This window comes from Haliaeetus leucocephalus, unplaced genomic scaffold (genome assembly GCF_000737465.1).
Source record: "Haliaeetus leucocephalus isolate CR32 unplaced genomic scaffold, Haliaeetus_leucocephalus-4.0 Scaffold228, whole genome shotgun sequence".
Classification (NCBI taxonomy): domain Eukaryota; kingdom Metazoa; phylum Chordata; class Aves; order Accipitriformes; family Accipitridae; genus Haliaeetus; species Haliaeetus leucocephalus.
The window spans coordinates 1,727,962-1,752,059 of record NW_010972664.1 but is presented as its reverse complement, the minus strand read 5'-3'; the positions used below and the strand labels follow the sequence as shown (position 1 = coordinate 1,752,059).

The window sequence follows — 24,098 nt, the reverse complement described above, 5'->3', positions numbered from 1 at the left end:
ACTAATAAGTCCTCTTCGTAATATGGACTAAAGTAGATTTTACTGGGAAAACACACCTTTCCTGCCCTGCACAGGGGACCTGAAAAATGTTTCAACATTTGTTTAAAATGATTTTCACATGAAAATTCCCATTTAGAGGTTTCTAGTTTATGGTCACTGATTTCAAGTTAATAAGCAGAAGGGTATTTGAATAAAACATAATACAGTGCTTTGTGAAGTAAAGCTGCTAATCTGATTTAGATTGTTTTATTTCCAGCTCCATGACTCTCTGTTTCCAGTCAGTAGCCTTGCTGAAAACTGTGTGTCCCTAAGTTCCTTGAGATATTTTTGTTGTCAGAAATTTGTATTAATTGTGCTGATACAAAGAGCCCACTAACACTCCAATAATAGAAAGTACACATGAAATAAAGCAGATTTAAAAACCAAAGACAATGCATTTTTCTCATTTATTCAAATCTTCTGCAGGAAGTAAACACTGAAAGATTTAAAAAAACTTCACACTGCAGTATGTACAGTTTTGTGACATCACATGAGGAAATTAATTTCTAATAAAAAAATGAGACCAGTTAGATAAATTACTGAAGACACATCACAATAAAATTGGTTGTGGTAAAATCCCAAATTCTTATGTATGGCAATGAAAATCAATATTCCTTTGTTTTACAGGGATAGAATAGTCCTGGTACTATATTTCAATTATGTAAAATGGAGTCCTGAACTTACATGACTGATTATAGTTGTACGAGTACTTCATGTTTTAAAAGTAGTTTTGCATTTTTTTTTTTCCCAGACCCTTTTGATTTGAAGCACATTCTTTCACAAAGCTAAAATACCACAGCAGAAGTCATGTCCAGAAGTGGAATACTGTTGTGTTTTGAACTGACCTGACTTGTTAAGACATTTTTTTTTTTTGCCAACGCACAGATGCACAGGGTCCCCCATGCACTTTTCATGCAGCAGGTAATCACAACTTTAAATAAAAGTATTTTTCTATACATTCTTCCAGACTTGCACTGTATACATACATGCAAAAGTTTTTAAACCTATGTGATCATATTTACAGTTATACATGGAATATACATAACAAAAAAGATTAAAAGGTTTTTTTCCTTTGCATTAGAACAATACAAAATATGTATTTTTCATTAAGGAAACCACTATTTACATCACCTTTTAAAAACCAATTTCAACATATTATAGGTGTAACAAGTCAATATATTTACACTATATATAAATATATATAATATATACTTACCAGTTTACTCCTCTGTAAGATGTGGCAGAGAACAAACTGGTAATATCATGTCACTGACGTCAATGAGAGCTGTAATACTTTCACCGACATTTAACAGGGAAAATTTAAACCATTCATTTCTTTCTTTTAAAAACATTTGTAAATTAAAAATTTAAAAACATTACTAAGAGTAAATGGCTAAAAAAAGTGAAAGTTATGGCTGAATTCCCTTTTGATCTCATAATGTTTATAGACTTCTCAAATTGAGCCACCCAGTTATGCGGCATCAGCAGAGAAGCCCTCCACCAAAACACCTTTGATTCTGTGGTCATGCATTACCCCACATCATTTCCTCAAACTTTGGCAGAGGAGACACTAGAAATCTGGTTATCTCAGTCCTGTACACTTTCCTCTGGAAGGAAAAGGCATATCTGTGTGGCAATTACAAGTCAATCCCCAAATCTAGCTCACTTGAGCGCTGCACCACCACAGCAGGTGCGGCGGCATGAGCCTGTAGATGCTGCCTCGAGCAAGGCATTGGGCACTTAGCAACCCAGCTGCTCCCAGTTCCACAAGGTTCAAGTTAATTCGGGTGCAAATCCCAAGGGGTTGCAATTACAACTAAGTGTGGTATAGAGACATCTCTAACTCACTTCTTCACTGCTCCATGAGGTGGAGGCAGCTTTCCTTCAGCAGTCTTGCCCAGCTGCAACTGGGCTGTGTTCTCCCCTCCCTCCCTACTCCTTTAACCATGAGATCACAGAACAGCACCCATCAATCCTGCACCTCTTTGCCAGTATCTGACAAAGCCCTGTTTTTCTTCAAGCCTACAGTCCAAAGGCCTAGCTGAAACTTCAGCCTCCTGAGTTTGCAGAGCTATCTTGGAAGCTTCCACTCCCACAGACTGAGGACAGCCAAAATGCATATCCTAGTAGTGAACGTCTACTGAACCAAGGAGACAGGAGTCGCTGGAGAATACCAAGTGATACTCAACAGATGACCTTGGTTCGTCATTCATCTACAGGGACTGGGGGAAATCAAGGATCTTTGAGTTGCTTGGGAAAACACGGCCAGCCCTACTGGTCCTTCTGCTGGTGCAGCAAACCCAGCTCCTGCACCCCCCTTTTCTGATGGAAAAGTCCTCAAGGAAAACAATGGTGTCTCCTTTTTACTCACCCATGCTACAAGATAAAAAATTATTAAAGAGCCTTTGGTCCTCAGGTTTAAAGGCTGTAAATGTGGATGGGGTAGATTTTAAAGACCTCTCTTCCCTAGGGAGGGCTAACATCAGTGATAGTGGAGAATTTCATGTAGGAGACTGCTGCCCTCTTAGCAACTGACTGAAGAGCATTCAGTTGGCATGCCCTACTCTCTCGCAAGGGCCTCATTGTTTTGTTACATGCTGCTTGAGACTGCAGTGTCTACAAGAGGTAAGATTCTTCCATGAACAGCATGTCCTAAACTTAAATTCTTGTGTATTATAGTTTACTGACGTCTATGAGAATGGTAATACTCTTCTATTAACATCACCTAAAAAGAAAGCTAAATCATTAACTGGTCAAACTGTTAACATTTTAACTTAAATGTTTTATAAAACTTTAAAAACTAAATGTTCAAAAGTATATATTATAACAATAGACTACCATAGAATAAATACACAGGTAAGCACACTCCTAGACTCCAATATTACTTGGTGTTAGGGTTTGATTCTCCTCCCTACTTTTCATCTCAATTTTGTTTTGATGAAGTTTTTCCAACCAGATTATTTCACAGTCATTCAAGCTGCATTTTTCTGTGGAGCCCTTCAAGTAAATTATAGCCCTGTATTTACTCCAGGGACCATCTATTATTCTATATTGTATATATTTCCTAGCTATATACATGTTGTTTCAAGAAAAATAATCAATTAAGACTTTAAGAGACATTTAATGGATGGAACAAATACCATCTTTTTAATACTTCTGCTGGGTTGACTCATATAAAAAGAATTCAGTTCCACTGTCAATCCAAAATATACTTTATCTCGTTAATGATTATTCTATGAGAAATCTGAATTGTCACTGGGCCACTTACAAATGTAATATTAAAGACAAACAAAATTTTATTTTTATATTATACTTCAGACAATGACATTTAAAGTGATATTAGATTTGCGTGAAGGTTTTAAAATATAAATCTTCTTTGTACAGCCCATTAATATATTACGCTTCACCCAAATAACATAAAAATATATCTTTAAATCGCTCTGTTATTTCTCAGATAAACCAGGGGAATGTTTTATACCAGATACTGCCAAATATTTGTGTTCCCTAAAAGAAAGTATCCCCTGGGGGGCGGGGCAAAACAGAATAGTGGTGCATTTTCCACCTGGCAGCCAGAAGTCCCTTTCAGTAGGGACTGCACTGGAAAGAAGGGAAACTGATCCCAGGCAGGGGACAGAGGATGAGAGGGGGACAACAGTTTGCTCTGTCTTAGCAAGCCAGCAGTCTGGGAAAAGGATCTCTGAAACCAAACCAGAAAGGAAACGAGCAAAATGCCCCATCACTCATCTCTGCTGTGCAAACATGAGATGGACAGAAACAGCACTTTTGTCATGTATCGACTCTCAATGGCGAAAACAGTCAAAATTAACACAGCGCATAGCTTTCATTATCTGTGCAAGACAACTATTCAGCTGTTTGCTGATAGCATAGGGATTATCAGTGAAATTAGAAGCTACATAGAACATTTTTTTCAGTGCCATAAGAAGTTCAGCAAAACTTAGGGTTGCCAATAATGCATATAATTTAGAGGAACTGGATTTTGTCCTCCTCCTCCCCGCCATGAGAAATAAGGGCTCTGAACAGAGTTAACACAGATAGTGTTAACAGGAAAGCAGAACCGCATGGCTCTTCCCCAGCCAGCAATTCTTTTAAGGTGTCTCAGCTTTGACCGCAATTTTCAGTTACTCCCATCTCAGGCTGATATTGCCAGATGTTACAAATCACAGCACAGGCAGGGATTGAGGAAAAGGGCAGAGGAGGATTTCTCAGACATGTCCCACTATCCATTACAGAACATGACAAAACCACAATTTTATCCTCAGTGCAACCTGAAAAGTTATTCTGAAACCAGGTTTTCTGCAGTGAAAGGGTAGTGCATTAAACCATGCATCAACTGTTCAGAGAGTAATAAATATTGGCAGAATATGGATTCTTTTCCCTGGTTGTAGGAAGAGGCCAAAACATTTTTCATTAAAATCCTATTCCATCTCTGAGTGGAAGTCTGATGTGCTGCTTTAGCGCAGTTGGTTTTCATCTGCAGGGGAGGCAGGATGGTGCTAAACAGACAATTCTGCTCATCCACTTCACAAACTTTCCACCATTTTCCTCACCAAATATATATAACTAAACTTTCTTAATCGCACTACTCCAAGAGGCATTTTGGCTTTCCCCTTTTAAGCAAGGAAGCAACAGGAACGCACTGTCAAATGGGCTCATGCAGTACTTGCATGGCCTATGAAAATCTGCCTTTTGTATAAAAACCTAGAAAAAACCCTTAATTGTAACTAGTAACTCATAACTGTGGCTATAGGATTCTGAGGAAGGCATTTGTCAAGAGCAGGGCGAGGAAGAAAAATAGATTTTACACCACTATTCTGGCAGGACCACAAGCAAGATTTAAAAATAACAATAAAAATTTTGGAAGCACTAAAAAATACATTTCAGTGCATTTCAATTATTAACACTGACATAGGTTTTCCAATATGACGAACTAATACCTTGGATGGACTGCTCCATTTCTTAAAAGTTATTCTTAAAATTTCACAAAACATATTAAACATTCAAAAAAAAAAAAAGTACACTGTCTCTATGCTCAGGCTTCCAAAAAATAAGGATTATTTTACAGGGAAGGAGGAAACGCAGCATTACCACCACCTAGGCTGTACGCTTACACTTTATGTTATACCAAAAACTTGCAGATCCAAATAAGACTCTGATCAAAGAGGACTCATAACTTAATCTGATACATACAGAAATGTCTTGTACAAATTACAACCTTTCTAGTTTCCTTGTGACAATCTACTGTAAAGCAAATTTTATCTACATGTATTTTAAATAACATCACCAGAAAAATAAAAAGTTTATCAAATGAAAACATGTTTCAATTAGACCATGCTTTTCTAAAGTCATGCTCAATTTATACAGTAGTCAAGTTCGTACGCATTTTTATTTTTTCTTTTCTTTTTTTTTTTTTTTAAACAAAGATTCAAACCCACTGATTGTAAACTCATTGAGGAGGCTATAGTTTATTCTGGCTCTTTTTTGATTGTTAGCACTTTTTCCAGAAGTCCATGCACTTCTCCATTCACACCATGTTGATGAGAGGCCTTACTCCCCATATGGCTGTTATAAGGACTTCTTAAGTTACTAAAAGGAGTTTTAAGCTCTGCATCGGATGTCAACTCCTCTTTGATTGTAACATGAGTTGAACTATCAGTAAATGAAGGTTCATTCCAAATTTCTTTGTCATGTGCTTCTTGGCTACTAACAGAGTTGCCGCCTTTCTGTAACATGTAGTACAATATGGGATTGGTTTTGGTCAGTCTCGGAGAGTCTTTTTCATAATCATTCTTGTCCATACCTGTGATTACCCATCTGATGGGCCCTTTTTCACTGGGCATGGGACACATGCTAAACTGGTCAGACTCAAGTCTAGATACTGTACTCCCCAAATGTTCAGGGAAGGGGGACCTGGCAGGACTTTTTACCGCTACAGGATACTGAAATGTTCTATGATCTACACAACTGTTCTGTTGCACAGGGCTTCCCATTAACGCATTTACTGAAGAAATGCTGAATTCAGGTTTATTAATTGTTGCACTGGTTTTGTTTCCTTTTTTCTTGCCCTCCGTTAGTATGTTATTCCTATGTTGTGACAGATCTCTCTCACAGTTTTCTGAGAGAAGCAGCTGTTTCAACACATTAAAGCCTTTACTATCTCTAGACCAACTCCTATTTTCGCTTTCATTATTTGAACCATGACTTACAGCATATTTAAAATCAGCATCACTTCTGCTGAATTTCAGTTCTTGCTGGTTAAGCAAAGGCCCGTACAGTGCCTCAGTAGGAGAAGCATGATTGTTTGCAGCATCAGACACATTACTTTTCATCTTTTTTAATGGACTTTCCAAAGGCTCAGCATGAAGCTTCCTCTTCTTTGGTACTGTGCAAAGACTCTTTGATTCAAGGTGTGTCAGCTCACTGTTTCGGTGACTTCTGTCCAGCTCATCTGCAGGGTAACTGTCTTGATTCTGTCTCAGCAACCTACTTAGCAGGCCATTTTTGGAAAAAGAGAAATCTTGAGGTGAAAGAGGCTCAGATTTCAACTCCTCGGATGCTGGAGAAGCAGCTGTGTTTCTCTGCAGTGAATGAACAAATCCTTGAAATTTGTTACCCTTGCACTCTCTTACTTGTTGTGCATTTGAATTATAAGGAACATTTGATTCTTCAGATGGTTCAGTTTTTATTTTCACTGTCAATATTTGCTCATTCAAAATCTTATCTGTCTGTTCTTGAGAACTTTCATCTCTTAAAAGCATCCTCTCTTTCTTTTCACTTTTACCTTTACTGGGAGTTCCCAGGAGCAGCTGAAGGACAGTGCGCCTTTCAAGAAGATTTTCTATTTCCGAACCTGGAAGTCCTTGTTCAGCGGGTGCAGGCTGACAGCTGAATATTTTGTTGTTTTCTTCATGCATACTCAATTTATTCGTAAGCAGAGGGCTGTTCAATCTATCAATCAAGCCAACAGGTTTATCTGTGTTCCCTGCTAGCAGTTGTTTGCTAGCTCTTTGTTCTTCACTTGACATGGAAGTCTGCATGCCGCACTGAGCCAGGTTCTGCAGCAGCTTGCTGGCACTGAATGCTGAGGAGTTCTGCGGACTATCATTCCTGCTCAGCTTGGCTCCTTGAATTTCTTTGCTTTTAGAAAGGTCTATCAAATGTTTAGATGCAGGATTCACCAGTCTGTCTGTCTGGATGCTGCAAGCATATGGTGGTGAGCTACGCTTGATGGCTAACGATTGGTGTGAGAGATTTATAGGAGAGTCTGCTTTTGTAGAAGCCAGCAAAGGTGGAGTGCTTAACGGAGTCATTCGATTTGCACTGGGACTGCCAGTAACAGGAGTCCTTTTACCAGTCCGTACAGTGAATTTTGCCACATCAGCTGCACTGTGTGGTCCCTGAGGGTCATTACTCTTGTCTACCTTTTCTTCACTCTTATGCCCAAGTAACAGCTGAAGTAGTGTTACTTTCTGATGGGGATTCAGCTTAGAAGCTTTTGGAGTGTCTTTGTCTTCCTTGTTCTCCAGACAGGAAACTTTTGGATCCCAGTTATGAAGCAAGGACTGAGTCAGGTTATCCAGTGATGCAGGTGGACCTACATCTGGTTTATCTGTCCTCTGTTTAAAGGATAGGTCTATAGGAAGACAGTTAGAATGGGAGCTTTCATCATCACTGCTGTCATCTTCTGTAAAACTAGGATTGTTGTCTGAATACTCATCAATAGTTGTTGGTGTGCTGCTGTCTTCAAAAATGCTGGCTCTCTCACTCTGTTCATGCCCTTTTACATGTTTGGTGGTATTCTGGCTTTTCAGTAGATGCAAGAGCAAACTGTTGCTAGGAGAGGTTTTCAGGTTACTCCTTTCCAAAGTACTTTTGTATCCCACAGTTTTGGGAGGTGAATGCATGACTCCCACTGAACTCTGAAATGGTGCCATATTGCTTTTGCTAGATACTGTTTTGGTTGATGATCCTGTTTGACCATTGAGATGGCTTGTCGTTCCTTTTGCTAAACCAAATTGGCCAATATCTTTCTGAGCACTTTCTTGTAATCTGGCCATAGCTGCAAGTCTCTCACTTGCTATTTGATTTGCATTTTGTGCTTTTAAAGCATGTTCCCTGGAGTACTGCTGCAAGTGAGCTTCACTTGAAAGGAGTAAAGCTAGTTGGCTGCACGCTACGCTGGGCTTCGGTGAAGCAGCAGGACTAGATCGTTTCTCTACCATACTTGCAACAGCTTGTAATCTTGCAGCACAGGACAGTGGCTCATTTATCACTTTAGGTCCGCTCTGCACTGCATGAGGTGATTCTATAAACCTCTCTTTGGGCAGGTTCTTTGTTATATCAGGCAGGCTGTTGTCCAGCTTCTGATCTTTTGCTTTGCTCTTCTTCAGTAGAGTCTTCAGGTGACTGGATGCAACACCATAGCACCTTAAATCTTTCTCCACTTGTAAAGAATCATGGCTAAGGGAATACCCTTGCTCCTTAAGGCTCTGCCTAATCTGCTGTGACAGAGCAACACTCTGCAGCCTAGAGCTGAATGACTGAAGCAAAGAGGCAAGTAATGTGCTATCCTGTTTGCCTTTAGGCACATTTTCAACCATGCCAGCTAACAAAGCTTCCTTTTTTCCATCTAAATCCACAATGGAATCAGACAATCGCCTTCTCTTTGCTGCATTCCAGTCTTCAGAAGACTGCAACAGTCTTGCTTTTTTGAGGTGCAGCATGCCAGATCCCTGATATGTATTTGTGTTAAGAACTGGACCATTACTTTGACAGCTGGGAAAGATACTTCCAGAAATCTTAAAGTTTTGATCCTCTCCACTATGCTCAGTAGACTTTTTGTCAACTGCAGTACCTGAGCCTCCTGCTGCTTGATGCATTAGTAATCCCTCTAGGTAAGTTAGAACAACAGAATCCTGGTGCATCTCAGAGCCAAGCTCTTCTCCATGAGTCATGTTCAATAAAAGTTTCCAAAAGGGCTCTGGTTCTATTCACTTCAAAGACTAGTTTTGCTGTAGCTGAATTGAGATGCAGACTTAAGAAATAACAGGTAGATGTCTATAGTGTTTTCTCACAGACTTTCAGAAACAATACAAAATGTCATATTCCAAGCAGGCTTCTTCCAGTGTATGCTGTTTGATGAGCCAGGTTTCCAATCATATCAATCTGCTGATATCAAGAATATTTATGAAAGAAGTCTAGGAGGAGCACTCAAAACATGGTTCCACAGTAATTAAGTTCCATTAAGCATTTGCCGCTTTCTTTCTCCAGGAAGCCAGCTTGTTTTTCATCTTTTTCCATGTCCACCAAGCACATAAAATTCCTAAGTGAAAAAAACAAACCAAAACAAAAAACCAAACCAAAACAAAACAACAAAAAAAAAAACCAAAACCAAACAAACAAAAAAAACAAAACAGAAAGAAAAGATTTAGGATAAGATCTAATTGCATACGACTTTTTTCCCTTTTTTTTTTTTTTTTTAAACCCACATTTGCTTAGACGTATTCAGGATATATAAGCAATAACCACATTCCAGAAGAAATGAAAAATCAAATAATGGACAAAGTACATGGTAACTAATTTATAGAACTTTGTGAAAACAATTCTGAGACAGGAAATTTTAAACAAAAATTAAAGGTTAACTATCACAAGCATAGCTACTGCAAGTGTTCATCAAATTTCTCTACCCTACAGCTCAAAATAAGGAACAGCAAACATGGAAGAAAAATCTTAAATCACTCTAAATACAGTTTTAAAAAAATCATATTGGATTTTACTTCACAGTTGCATCAACCTTTCTTCTTATTATGTAAATACACAGGACATGCAGACTATCACTCTAAAAGACAATTAATAGGAAAAGGCATGCCTAAAGTTAATATTTAGGTTCATGTTGAATCAATTTTCAAATAACAGAATAGGAAGCATCATATATACCACTAAATTTTTTGTTTGGCAGGTAGACGATAATGCTAAAAGTAGAAACCAAGTTGTCACTGCTGCCCAGGACTATCTAGTAACACAAAACCTAGTATGATAGCACAACAGTGAGGAAATCTGTTGTTCTTCCAACTCTGAACTACTGTAAGTCATTAGAAGAATCATGTGATAGGAGTGGTGAAAAAGGGTGCTTATGTTCCTGATATAACATAAATCCCGACATCAAAATCCTCCCTCCACTGGAGAATTTTTGCCTTTACATTCTTTCCATGTATTAAACATACAATGGTAAAAGACCCCCAGGTCTTCCTTTAAGTCTTGTTATTTTCAAAGGGTGTAGAACATCTCTACTCAATACTTTCTTGGATGAGGCAGCACACTATAAAAAGCTGTTTTAAAAAGCGCAACAATGGCACTTATGCTAGATGCATCTCTTCAGTTTCAGTTATATTACTGGTCAATGACAGCATGAACAGTTCAGATAGTCACCACAGTTCAATACTGAGATCATTACACCACACATGCCTACTCCTTCACTCACTCAGTTCTAAACTGGCATAAATATTCAACACGAGCAAAGCTAAGTGTCTTTCCACATATCTAACTCGGCAATTCACTTTCACAGACTAAAAGCCAATTGAAAACTTGCATTTACAAGTTTAAAAAGGATGTACACAGATGAAATCCTTGCCTCCTTAAAGTGAATGAATATTTTATGATTGATTTCCCAGAGGTTATTTTTTAATTCAAAAGCTACAGGCAACTAGAAGTCAGAAAAATATCAGATCTGAAAGAAGTAAAGAATCAGACCAACAACTAAATATCCATAATGTTAACAGCCCATATATCCCCCCTGTGCAAATACTAAATACTTCCTTACTAGATCTTAAGTCATTTAGAGAAACTCTAATAACACCTATCAAAAAAAAAAACCCTAAAAAACCAAACCAAACCACCAAAAAACCTGCAAAACCCAACCAACCAACCCCAAAAGAATTAAAATACCAGCAGTGCATTGCAGTGTAACTGTGTATACCCATGTATCTAAATATAAAATGAAAAGCTGGTATCTATTGCCAGGGTCTCAGTACTTCTCTCAGAAATACATGCCTACATTAACCAGCATTTACATAATTACCTGTAGAACACACAGTGTTTGTTCAAATATATAACCACAACTTAAATGTGGATATGTCTAACTAAAAATTACCAATCACCTTACTGTTCCTTCAAAAAACTGTGCACCTGTGGGTGGGCTTTTGCAGAGTTTCAACACAAAATAGACTAAAATCAAAAATAACAAATCCTTGGAAAAAATCAAGGTTTCCAATGAATACATCAAGTATACAGCAACTGCAACATCAATACAGCTAGACTTATTTCCTCAAATATTTGGGAATGCACTTTATCCAGAAAATAGTTTTCCAACTTCCAAAAAAACCCTGTTTATCTGCAGCCACATTTTCATATTTCAAAGAGAATTAAGCTGACAGCATGCTGTTCTTAAAAAGGAGTCAGCAGCCCTTGATACCCTGTGTTTTGTATTTAAGAGAATAAAATGGAAAATTTTTCAACATTTCTTGCCATCTGATAAAAGCAAGCCTTGCAGGTCACCCTTCGGATAAAGTGCCAAACAAATGCACACTATTAAACCAATATTCAGTAAAACTTTACTCATTACAGCTCTGGGTAATTAAAAAAAAGACAATGCATTTATGCAAATCCCTCCAGTACTCAAAAACCCTGTTGCAGGACATGACACTTGTAGCCAGTACAGTGTATATACAATAACTACTCTAAGAAGCATTTTACCACCTTTTTTTTTTTTTAAAAAAATTACTCAGTGCTAAGGAAATATCAATAATTTTACAAAAATCGAGTTGATGCGAAGGAATCTTCATTAAAAAGAATGAAATCTGAAAAGCACTTAACACAAGGAATGGGACATCAGCGATCCTTCTGAAGAGCCTGTTCTGATCTAGCGCTGCAACAGGTATCACAGCATTATAAAACCTTACATGACCTAATGTACAATACACAAATGTGATGAAGTCATCTGTCAAGAACTGAAATCACATTTTTTAAAAAAGTCTCCAAACCTACACCTTATTTGTAACGGTAAACCAGGTAGTAAATTTTAGGGTTTGAAGGCAATAACTAAGCATTTCCAGTGAGTTTTGAACTGAGTACACTTTTCTTTCACTGTCTGAAGTGTGGTCATGTGGAAACCAAACCAGCTTTGGGAATTAATGTTTATCTGGACGCTAAGGCAACCATTCAGCAACCTTTTAAAACCATATAGACTGTACCAAAGAATTTCCCTGGATCCACTGAAATGTTAAGTTTTCTCACTATTAAATATTATTCCAGAAATTACCAGAACCGAGGAAAGAAAAAAAAGAACATAAAGAAGTAAGGCAGAACGAAGAGAAAGGAGAAGCCATGCAGCAATAGATCTTTTATTTCCCAGTAAAGGCTGAAGTAAACTTATTGCAATTAGCCTCTAACATCAATCTCTAATATCTATGAATCTCTAGCCCTACAAATTATATTTAACTATAGTGACAAAATAAATCGGTAAAGCTGATGTGCTTTCTTGACCACATAACTACTGTATATGCACTCCTTTTTGTTGCTTCAACTATCTTTGCCTAGACTTCTGTATCCTAACAAATAAATAAACCACTTGTTTTGCAAAGACTATTCTCAGAACCTCCAAGAGCACACGCTGATCACAGCTCATTAAGCCATGTTTACCTAGACAGAACTAAAGCAGCAGCAGGATTCGCAGCACAAATGCTGTAACGTGGGGAGACACTCCCCAAGTGGAGCATACCATGGGAAATCAGCCCTACACCCTTTTAAAATGTGCCTAGGGAGAAACTGTGGGCAGAACAGGGAAGATAAGAGAATATTAAAATGTACACTGAACTGTGTACATCCAGAATATTAATTCTAATTTTGCAGTTGTCAGAGTTTTCCTTTGTTGCAAACTACAGATACACTTAGCCATCACAAAGACTTTAAAAGAATGGTAATAATAAACTTTAAGAGCCTTTGCTTACCATGAAATATTACTGCTGCAAAAGCTAATGAAATTGGAGAACACATCTTCTAATAGGTTAAACCACCACAACATCTGAGCCAATAGCTTTTTACTCCTGAATATTTAAAGAATTCTTTGAATTAACCAACGCCTCAACTGTAAAACCTAATTGGAGACTCTAAACAAACAGCAGCCTCCTAGTTAACCCAACAGATATTCAACTGCTGCCATTTAAGAAATTAAGAACAGTTCACAATTTAAACTAGCAAAATGACATCCAAAAGACATTTTTCCAATATCCCAGACTAGTACTTCTAGTTAAATCCCTTTGCTTAATGGAACAGAGAGCCTCAGTAAATTAACAACACTAGACCAGTGTTATTTGAGTAGGAGGGCTACACAATCTAATGGAGGTAACTCATAAAACTTGATATTCTGTGTCTTCTTCTGTAGTCTTAATCCAAGATCTTATGAAAAAAATCTTACAGAAACTATTAAGGTATTCATTTAGGAAACCAGCAATGGCTAGCAGATCGCCCACATAAACACTTACTAAAAAGAGAGATTATCCAAACTCATGCGCATTGTCAGAATGATTAATAGAGGTTGAGATGTGTATTATGTATACACAGATAAAACATTTTTATTAACTGCATTCAGAGTTCTCTAATGACTATTAAATTCCTGTAGTAGTTTTATGTTCCATTTTTAAGTTGAGATGAGTCAAAACATGAATTTGTAGAGCTGAAATCAAACTGGTCGGTGAAATTAATATCTTTAGTTATTTAATAAATTCAGTGTTCTAATGGTTAGAAACTACTGGAAGAGCCAGAAAGAGTCACTCACGAGCTCACTGACTTCCCGTTCTCATATTCCCAAGTGTAAAGGCTACAGCCCACCACATCAACCAATGGCTCAGACAGCCATTTTAATTATTACAGATTTGAGGAATGCAGTACAGCGATTACAGTGGCAGCTTGGGATCCAGGGGTCCAGTTACTGGGCTGCAGACAGACTATCTGACATCCCTTTTTACTTTTCTGTACTCTGTTTTCCCAGATGGAGTAATAATAGATGCAAACTTCAGAAAGATAATTGAGGATAAGTATATTAAAGGCTGTGTTGCTCAACAGCTCCAGGAATAGCACTAAGTACCTAAAACATAGGATTTTAAGTGATTCCCCATCCTTATAACTGCCTGCAGTGAAATGCTGAAGAGCACAATGAAATCAAGGTCTCCAGAAAAATTCCTAGATGCACTAGAAATTGCAGCAGCATCTTGCAGTGAATTAAACATGAGCAGGGAAAATGAGACTAGCTGTCCCAGAATTATTTTTTTATTAACCTCAATTTGTACTTCTTTTGATTTTAGCAGTCAGGCAGGATGTATTCTGAGTGGTGGTATACAAGCACTTGACTCTTTTTGCTGAAGTTATATAAGCAGTGAAACAGGCCTGATTCAACAACCCACTGTACCAAATCCACAGAGCTGCACAAATGTGCAGGTACTTCAATGGCACTTAAGCACGTGCTTTGAGAGAATCAAGTATTTAAGTGTTTTGCTAAATCCCCGCTTTATGTCAGAAATCTATTGAGATGAATGAAGCAGCTGAGACCTCTTCACAGTTTTGATTCAGGCTGTCAAGACATTTTGAAGGTTCCCTTTGCAAATGTAATTTAGAAAAAGACCAAAAAAAAGGCAAAAGTGAGCGGGTGGTGGAGCAAAATTCAGCAGTAAATGGGTGAATTCTTCCATGGTTGCACTCGAAAGAACTTGGGAATCAACAAGCCTTTTTTTACAATAAATAAATTAAAAAAAAAGAAAAAAAACAAAAAAACACCCAAAAAACCACAGGCTCGTCTCTTACAATTGTAGGATATCACTTTGAGAAAGCAAAAATAGGCTTCTTCCCAGGAGCTTAGCATGTTATTCACTCCTTCGTTAGGCCTACTGACTGACTCCAAAAGACATTTTAAACACGGAAAGGATAGCCTATCGCTTTTAGACAGCTCGGTCAAGAGAGGGCACACAGGGAATCATGTTGCAGCAGCAGGAGCCCCCGCTGCTGCCAGGATTTCTGGAGGGGCTCCCGAGGCCCCGACCCCGGCACAGAGCCCGCGTCCACCATCCCAGGCAGGAGTGTTCCCTCCAGGCTGGCACACACAGCGGCATCGCTCACTCTACCAAACACCCCCTTTGGATAGCGGCAGGGTTAGCGACAGCCATGGCTTCACAGCTAAATCCTGCACAAGTATACAAAATAGAAAAAGCCTTTTCCCTGTTGCTTTGTTAAGCTGCGTACTGCCAGACACAGTTCTAACCCTACTTTCTTTTCCTAGAGAAGTTTTGGCAACAAAAGGGGTGGTTTTTTCAGTATTGGGGGGTGGGCGGAAGGGGGTGAGTGGAAGGGAACAGACCCAAACCAGCCCGATCAAAACTTTCTGATGATTTTAGCAGCTTAAATGGTAGGATTTTGAAAAATACTGCAGAAAACTGTTTCCATAACAGTTGATGCAATAGCTCAGAGGTGTGCAAAATCTACCGTTTTACAAAAACACACAAACCCCAAGTAACTGAGAAGTCCTAAGTCACATAAAACGGAAGGAACACAGAACCAACAGCACAGCAGACACAAGAAACAGTTTTTCCTGTGAGAATAAGATTTGACAGACCACTGGGCTGAAATGTTAGCTAGCTGACAACTGAGTGGGGAAGAAAAAAACACAACTGTTCTGGCAGTAGAGACTAGATTTCCTTTGGCTTTTAAGAGACTGCTAAAACGTAAATGCTAGTTACCCTTGTTATTAATCGTGGCCCCAGAGGCACATAAGGAAAGGAAGGCTGTTCCTACAAATTCCCTCTGGGGTGTGGAAGAGGGGATTCAGACACCTCATCTCAGTGTCCCTCCACTCCTCAGATTTCACATGGGGTTCTCCACAGTCCAGGAATCTGTGACTCACCCAGACCATGCAATACCAGCTCACAGCAATGAGGAGCTTTGGGACGATACGTAATGTGTATCAAGGGGGAATATAATATTTCCACTGTCTGCTTAAATAAGGTGTGGAAACGTCAAGAGAGATTTTCATATTTATGCAGAGAGCCTTTCGGGAAGGCGGCAAGGCAGGCTGTGCACGTTTGCACCCATGCGAGGAGAGACGCAGCAGAGAGCCTCAAACTCGTCGGCAAAGCGTTTTCACGCCTAAGACCAAAAGCCTGAGCAGTGCTGGCTACTTCGCAGCTTTTACCCAACCCTGGGGAAGCACGCTGCAAAGAAACGCCCGTTTAGGTCCGATGCACGGCTCTCCCCTGAGAAGGGACAGTCCAAGCATGAATGACAGCAACCCAAGAGCGGTGGTGCTCGGAAAAAAATATTTGTCTGCACTGCAGACTGACGCATACAGGAGAGTGCCAAGACAGCTCAGGTGCCAGAGTAAGCCTAGCCCAGCGGCAACGGACCCCCCAGAGGTTGGCCTGCCCCGAGAAGCAGGGTATTTCAATATGGCACTGGTCTGCCACGACTCACCCAGTGCTGGCACTCAACCCATCTCAGCTACCTTTTCCAGAAAGCAGTACACAGCTTACACAAGGCTGCAGGCAGACATTTCTGCCCAAGTTACACATGACTCGTATTTTTGAAGCTTACTTCACAAACCTACCAGTAAGGAGGAGAAAAAGTTAATAAAAAAAAAGAAAAAAAAAGAAAAAGAAACCCACCCAAACAACAACAAAGTCCCTCACGCACAACACCCCAAAACCAAGCAAACCTTCAAAAGAGCTGAAGTAAGTATAGGGGGAGGGGGAAATGGGGGACAGACACCAAGTGCAATAAAAGCTCAGTTTGTGAAAGCCTTAGTAGCAGCTCTCAAAAGTTTATGAGTACACTCAAGCACTGTACACAGCTTAATCCAAATCTGGCACGCACGTCAAAACCTCCTGCTAAGAAGTTCTGCTAAGTTCAGAGATGAATCACACGTGTGGCCGTTTTTCATGCGTTTGGCGCTCTTCAAACAATAGCTAATGTCACCCTACCTTAAATTAGTATTTCTTATTCTAACAAGTAAAAGAATTAATCACTCTTAGATGTGGAAAAAACCCACCCTGTTCATATAACTTATGATTTACCCCTGTAACTGAGTGGTTCACAGAAATTTCAGTCAATTCCTTAGCACAGATCCATGCACATATATTCGTTCTTACAAATACTAGAGGAACATTTCTATTTTGTTCTGTAATGGTACTGTAAAGGGCTTCTTTGAGTTAATTTCTTGATCAGGATCTGCTAACACTCAGACATGAACTTGTAAACACACTCTTTACTAGTTGTAGTATGAAGAGGAACAGACATTCAACCTACAAATGCCACCTGTGAAGGAACTGAGTATTTGACATCTAAAACTGCCCCATGAGTCACTGCTCAATGATCTTCTGCTACTGAAAACAAAAAGGGCAGAAACTAAATGATAAGGCAGAAAAGTTACACACCACTCTATACCCAATAAGGACAGAATGTATCACTAAGTCTCAACTAAGTTGGGTAGTGCATTGATCAAAGCTCAGAAGTACAGTGAGTAGAAAAGGCTTTTGGTTAACTGAGTTCTCTTATTCAAGAGACCAAAAGCAAACAGGCATAAAAACATATACCAAGATCCATTTTCAGGACAGAGGGGAGGATAACATACTGGTAGGTACAACAGAATGGACAGAGGATGCATCCTTCTAATCTTTGTAAACCACTTGCCTATAAATAAGCAATTAAAAGGAAACTAACAACCAGATTCCCTCCAACACTTATATATTCAACACCTACAAAACCAAATAACTTATTATGCATTTAACTCTACGTCAACTCCCCCAAGAATGAAACTTGATTAATATACAGTGAAGAAATCAATGTCCTCTTCTGGACAATCATGCTTTTGAGTCACGATCAATGCATGCAGATAATGTATTTCCACACAACTCTGACCTTCTGCTTGTTGGAGAGATCTAAAGATACAGGCATTTATTGACAGCACTACAATAGAATTGTGTATTTCTTGGATTTGTTTGGATAACTGTACATTAGGTGTTTTGCCATATAAGTCACTTTATGTTATTTTAACCAAGAATTGGTTTTACAGAGGCCAAACTACAACAAAGCACTAAAAAGTAATGTACAGCTTTTATTGACAGTAATAGTTGTGTTCCACTTGGGACCAAGCATCTCATGGTTAGTTATGAACAACAGCCACTTTCTAGACTTTTCAACACAATAGGTTTCAGCTAACTGAACACAAATACACCGTAATTCCATAGCAAGGTGAAGTATAGGATCACAGTTGCATAGTGTTCAATTATATGTAAAATCCCATAAATCCTTGTTAGAGACTCAGATGATTTGGTTTTTTTTAAAGTGAGTGTAAGGACAATATAGTTTCTATTGTAATGGGAGATTTCAGTTTCTTGTAGATGATGTTTCTAAAGGCTATGGACACAGAAAAGGCTCATATAATTTCAGTTAAGTGGGAAAGGAAAAATCTGCATTAGCAAGAAGGTCTCTACTAGTTCAATTACCATTAAAAATTGATTTTTTTTCTCTCCAAAGCAGCAATAAAACCAAGTGGAATTAAAGATACAGTGTAAGAACCAACTTTAGTGAAACCTGGGGAGAAGAGGCTAACAACATCCTGTAAAGAATGTCACAGACAGTCCTCATTTTACCACTATGCCAGAGTTAATCTGAGGACATTCCTAACATAAATCCCCAAGTAAAATACTAAAAGCCTTAAGTCATATAAATGTATATGGAGATGATCAGTTAGTTAATAATACCCTCAAACATTTGGAATTGGGCTGCAACTCAACCTTAGCCATGAGTCAAATCATTACAATTAAAATACTGACCTAGCTCAAAACCGATGAAAACTGTATTCAGTGCCACAAAGGCATGGCAGGAACAGCAGATGGCTGACAACGGGAAGTGTTTAACTACCCCTCAATGTAAGGGGCATACCCTTTGAAGTAATTTCTCAAATTTTATGTTGATAAAAACGACAAGCATTTTAAGAAGAAAGATAATATGCCATCACAAAGTTGTGGAAAACAGCTCTTACTAATACGTGTTATATCCGCCTTTCATGAGTGCTGCATGAAGGAAAAAATTGCCAAATAGCAGGAAAAGACTATTTATTATTACTGCTTGTTTCATTAATGTCAAGAAGGTTGAAACAGGTGCTAATACCCATTTAAAAACTGTATAAAACAAAACAACACAGATGTGTGATTTCTGAAGAAGGTGTGTGATTTTCTACATATAACAATATTACGCCCAAAATATAAGGCCTATTAAAAATACCTCTATTACTCCATACTTGCACATAAGTATTAGCTAATTTGGGACCATCTTTCACAGCGCCTATCAAACCAGCAACCTCACTAATATTTTATAAATCCATATGCCCAAAGTGTCAGTTACACAGACCAACTTCACTGCTATGTTAGCATATGTCTAAAATTAAGCCTGTGGTTGAAGAGCCCTGCTGAACACATGCAGCACCAGTGCATCAGAGCCTAACTGGCTGCTAGTGAGCTCCATCTCAATCTCTAGAAAAAAAGGCCACCTCGGTCGCCATGAAGAACACCACTAGTAATAAATAAACTAGTTCAGAAGCTGCACATTAAAATGTATACAAAAACATGGTTCCACAAGAATTTTTGTCTGACCTAACTGTGAAGCTGCTGCCAAAATGCATAGCCTTGCCTCAGTCTATGGATCTGCAGCCGCTTGCGCCTGCCACCTTCCTGGCATTGACACAAGCACTCCTACAGAAAGCTCCTACGAGGCAAGTCAAGCTAAGGACCTCATCGCTGTCAAGAAGAAACCCCAAAGATACTGCTGAGTGGTTGTTTCACAGTTCTCCACGTGGGAATGCATGCCTATGGAGTGGCATGGGGAAGGACAAAGAGCAGGGACCACTCCTTTTCAGTGCCGAACTGCACTTACGCCAAATGAAAGCATTGCCACCAGTCAGATTCTCCAAGAGGAAACCCCACCTCCAGGCAGAATGTCTGTGCTGAATTTAGAAGAGTTCATCTGTGAGATAAAGATGCCTTTTTTAAGAAGCATCTCCTAGACAGAATTAAAAACAAACAAACAAATAAATGTCAATGTACTCAAGCCCTCTGAAATCTGAAAAGATGACTGGAAATAGATTAATTCAAATATTTTAATTTTTTATATTTTACTGAGGCATCCTGTGAAACTGGAGTATAAATCCTATTAAACTGAACTTAGTTTGTCCATCCCTAAAATAGATTTGACATACAAACACAAGGTCAAGGTCACAGATCAGCAAGAAAGATTACAAAGAGGACTGATGTAAGAGCTGGCATTTGATCAAAGCTCCTGGATATTTCTTTATTTTTTTTTAGTACACTTACCAGAAATACCACTACACTACATTTTCTTCACATTGGCACACTACATGTTTTAAGTATTCCCTACCTTTAAAAGAGCAGCTGCTCGGTACTTATGTATTTTGACAAGAGATGTTAGGCAGTGTATCAAGTAAACTAAGGAAGAACTCTTATGCTAAAAGAAAAAAAAAGTGGAAGACACTTTTTGCCATCCTCTTCACTCTCTTCAGCTATGTGCTGATACATATTGAATCACAAATGGAAACGGAGAACCCACTCACAAATATAGGACATGACACTAAGACCACTGCTAAAGAATCAGGACCTCAGTTTATAACTTCATGCAGTCCAAGTTACTTATCTTAATATAGCAATTGTGTATTTGGATGTGCACTTCCAAGCACAACACTCACTCATCTATCCTAATTATCTGTGTGCACAGCATATATTTCTCAATTAAAGATAAAAAAATTAAAAAAGAACTCTTAACACAAGGTCTGTGCAGAACACAATCAAACTAACCTCTTCTGTAATCAGGACATTTACCTCCTGGAAAGCTTCTTTAATGCTGAACGCTGAGTAAGTGATTAAACACAGTAGCAACAGTTGAAAGACTCATTAAAACTCAGCTGCTGACAATAGTTAGCAATGAAAGACATTTACTGATCTATCCATCCATCCACCCACCGATACATTCTCAAGGCTTTAAACACATCATGAAGAATATTTAGCTTACTGGTCACATCCACCAGACGTACCTTCTGACGCTTAAACAAGAGGAAGAAAAGGTGTCTTGGGTGACACAATGCCATATGACATTCAAAGGTGTACCGCTGCCACAAAGTTCAGATGCTCACTGTAACAAGTAGTAATTTAAAGAATAGTGTGGCTTGGTACTCTTACTTCTGAACCCCCACTTTCAACACCAGCATAGCTCTGATGTTAGTCTAGACATGACTGGGAGCAGTTTATATTTAGACAGAGAGGTACATCTATAAATAAGACCGTTCGTGTTGGTATTAAAGCTTTTATTGGAATCCATTTGGGGTGACCCATGTAACTCACTTGTATGTGGGCATTTCAGACATTGCCAGTAAAACCTTCATGCCATCACACACCCTCCTGCATCTTGTTTCAGCTATGCTTCAACATCTGTTTACTGATTTTTCTCCATTTAATTTTTGTATATGTATTACATTTGCAGCACTCTACCTGTGTGATTGGGTTGGCTCAGCTACTAACGAAGAGGCCTTAAATGAAAAAGACAAAAAATAAGGTAAGATTTAAAAAGTTGTCTCCTTTTTGAAAACATCCTTCACAACAGTTAGACTGTGACACTTTTAAGCTATACTTTTGCTTGAGCTACTAGAGCCAGATACAAATCAATCCTGAAGCCTGGGATGAGAGCTTCTCAGCACAACAGTACAGGTGTTTTTAGCCCTGATAGTAATTCATCAGACCTTAAAACAGTCACTGGTTTAAGATCAAATTGAGTTAAGTTGTAGACCTCGGAGCAATACAATTCTTTCTTCCTTAGTCCCTTCTTTTCTAAACCCTTTCAACAAAACAGGAGAAAAGAGGAGGTTTGTTGGGGGGGAGGGGGTTGTGGTTTGTTTTTTTTTTTTTCCAAGTGGAATTTCTATCCTTCCTACTTTGTGAAAGGCTGATAAAGCTTCTCACTGCATTGAAGCGTTAGGAAGGAAAAAAAAATATCAGGCAATGATTATGATTCAAGATTATAAAAACCCAGATGTTTATTCAACATCTGCAAAACAGCAACTTATTCTGAGAACCAAACACACATGAAAATGTGTATATAAGATATTTTACAACCAAAAAATTCTAGGAAACACATTAGTTTATTAGCATAGCTATTCAACACGTCAAAATCTAAAGCAAGTATATTTGGAGTCATATAGCTTATTTAAGTTTACTAACGCATGAAAATTCGAATGCACGAAAAAGCTTTTACTTTAATTGAGCTATGTTACAGGGAGTAACTTCATTCGGTATCACGTTAGGTCTTCTCTCATGCTTAACACTATAGAAAACTTTCTTTAATCATCATAAGCAAACCTTTAATAAAACAAGTCAGCAGCAGTTGGGTTTTTTTGTTTGGTTGGGTTGTGGGTTTTTTTCCTGTTAAATACAAGTTCGCACTCCTTACACACGTAACCAGCAGGAGCAAGGGGTTTCTGCTAGTTCTGAATTTTGGATCAAATCCCCCATTTTTCAAGCATCAGATATATGGCAGGCTGCTATCAGTGGCCAGTGGCAGTTTTGGTCTCCTTCCTACTGTGACACCACAGAGAAAATGTCTGAAACCCAATTCTATTCCATTCCTCTTTGGAGAGCTTGAATAGGCAGAGCCAAAGCTTTCTGCACAGAGACCCTAATGTAAACCGTTTCATTTAAAAGGGGGTAATGACAAACTGCAATAAATGACTAGCCAATATAGCAAAAAAAATTAATATGACAGCTAGCACAAAGAAGAGAGTACTTCTGGCAAATTTAGTAGTCAAACAGTCCACAACAATGGGTTATCTTGAAGCAATGGATGGCTGCCAATGCCCAATTCTGTAAATGTATAATTGTTTTCTGTGGTTATATTTACACATGTGAGATGTCAAATAAAGTTTTTAAAAATGTTAAAATATATTGATGAATAGCTTAATAGTAAGTCCTTAAATTTTGTACTTTCTTTTTAGTTATTTTTCTTAACAGAAGTAGATCGATGGATTTTAATAGGACAACAAAATAATGGCAAGATTATGCACACATGCAGATTTGTGGATGATTGTGAGAGAGGCATCTAACTGATGCAACACAGATTAAGGTTGCAGAATTAGGCACATGATAGATGGACATCTACCATACTGAAAAACAGTAATACATCACCAGTTTAAGCATCATGACTATTAAGAGCAAACTGGTTCACATTCAAAATTGGAATATTCTTCTATTATTCAGGACACAGCACAGGATTTCCTGTTCCAAAGAAGATGTGCAAGATAAGGTATTCCAGCTTTCCCATTCCTCAAGTTCAACACGCACCAGCCATAGCAGGTGATCTGGTTTCCCACATGCTGGAAGTCTGATACAGATTCATCATCTAACAAAATTGGCTGGTGGTAACAATGAAAGGCAGTGGGCGGTAGGTGGTGAATGTCCCTCTGTAAACCTTGTCTCAGCTTTGGGGGGAGGGGGAAACCCACAGAAATATCTCAAAGTTGTAATTACAGTTTTAATCTGTTCACTTAATGTCTACTGATAAAGTAGAGAGAGAGAGGGAAATTGTCATAAAACAAAGACCTAAAAGTCATGCATCTAAAAAATCAACATGTGAAACTCCACCAAAGTAGCTTAAACTATGTATCATGTAGTATAAAGTAATTATTTAATAGTTATTATCCCTAACCACAACTCTGTCAATTCAGCTGATCAGGCTAGATATTATTTCCAGATTCATCTGTCATGGTAGAGACCTGAGCATGACTGACAGGTCACAACCCATGTCCTTTGTGTTATATGAAGCCAGCTTTCCTTGATGTATCTGGAGGAGTCATTTCCCAGCTCAATATACCATCAGTAAGTAACTCCAGCATTTTCTGAATCAATATATAGTAGGGCATTATCAATGATCTGAAGGTAAGTTTC

The 24,098-nt window shown here is 38.5% G+C and overlaps 1 protein-coding gene across 5 annotated transcripts in view; it reads right to left on the bottom strand.

Annotated features, from left to right (window-relative positions):
* Nucleotides 1-427: 427 nt before the first annotated feature.
* NRIP1 (nuclear receptor interacting protein 1) overlaps nt 428-24,098 on the bottom strand; it is a 77,438-nt gene continuing 53,767 nt past the window's right edge. For 3 of the 5 annotated variants that reach the window (XM_010567228.1, XM_010567227.1, XM_010567229.1), the window contains one exon: nt 428-9,379. In XM_010567228.1, the coding sequence (XP_010565530.1) occupies nt 5,523-9,011 (3,489 nt within the window). In that variant the 5' untranslated portion in view covers nt 9,012-9,379 and the 3' untranslated portion in view covers nt 428-5,522. Of the gene's footprint in view, nt 9,411-24,098 lie in introns of all 5 variants that reach the window. The other 2 variants (XM_010567226.1, XM_010567225.1) reach the window with 1 other exon arrangement.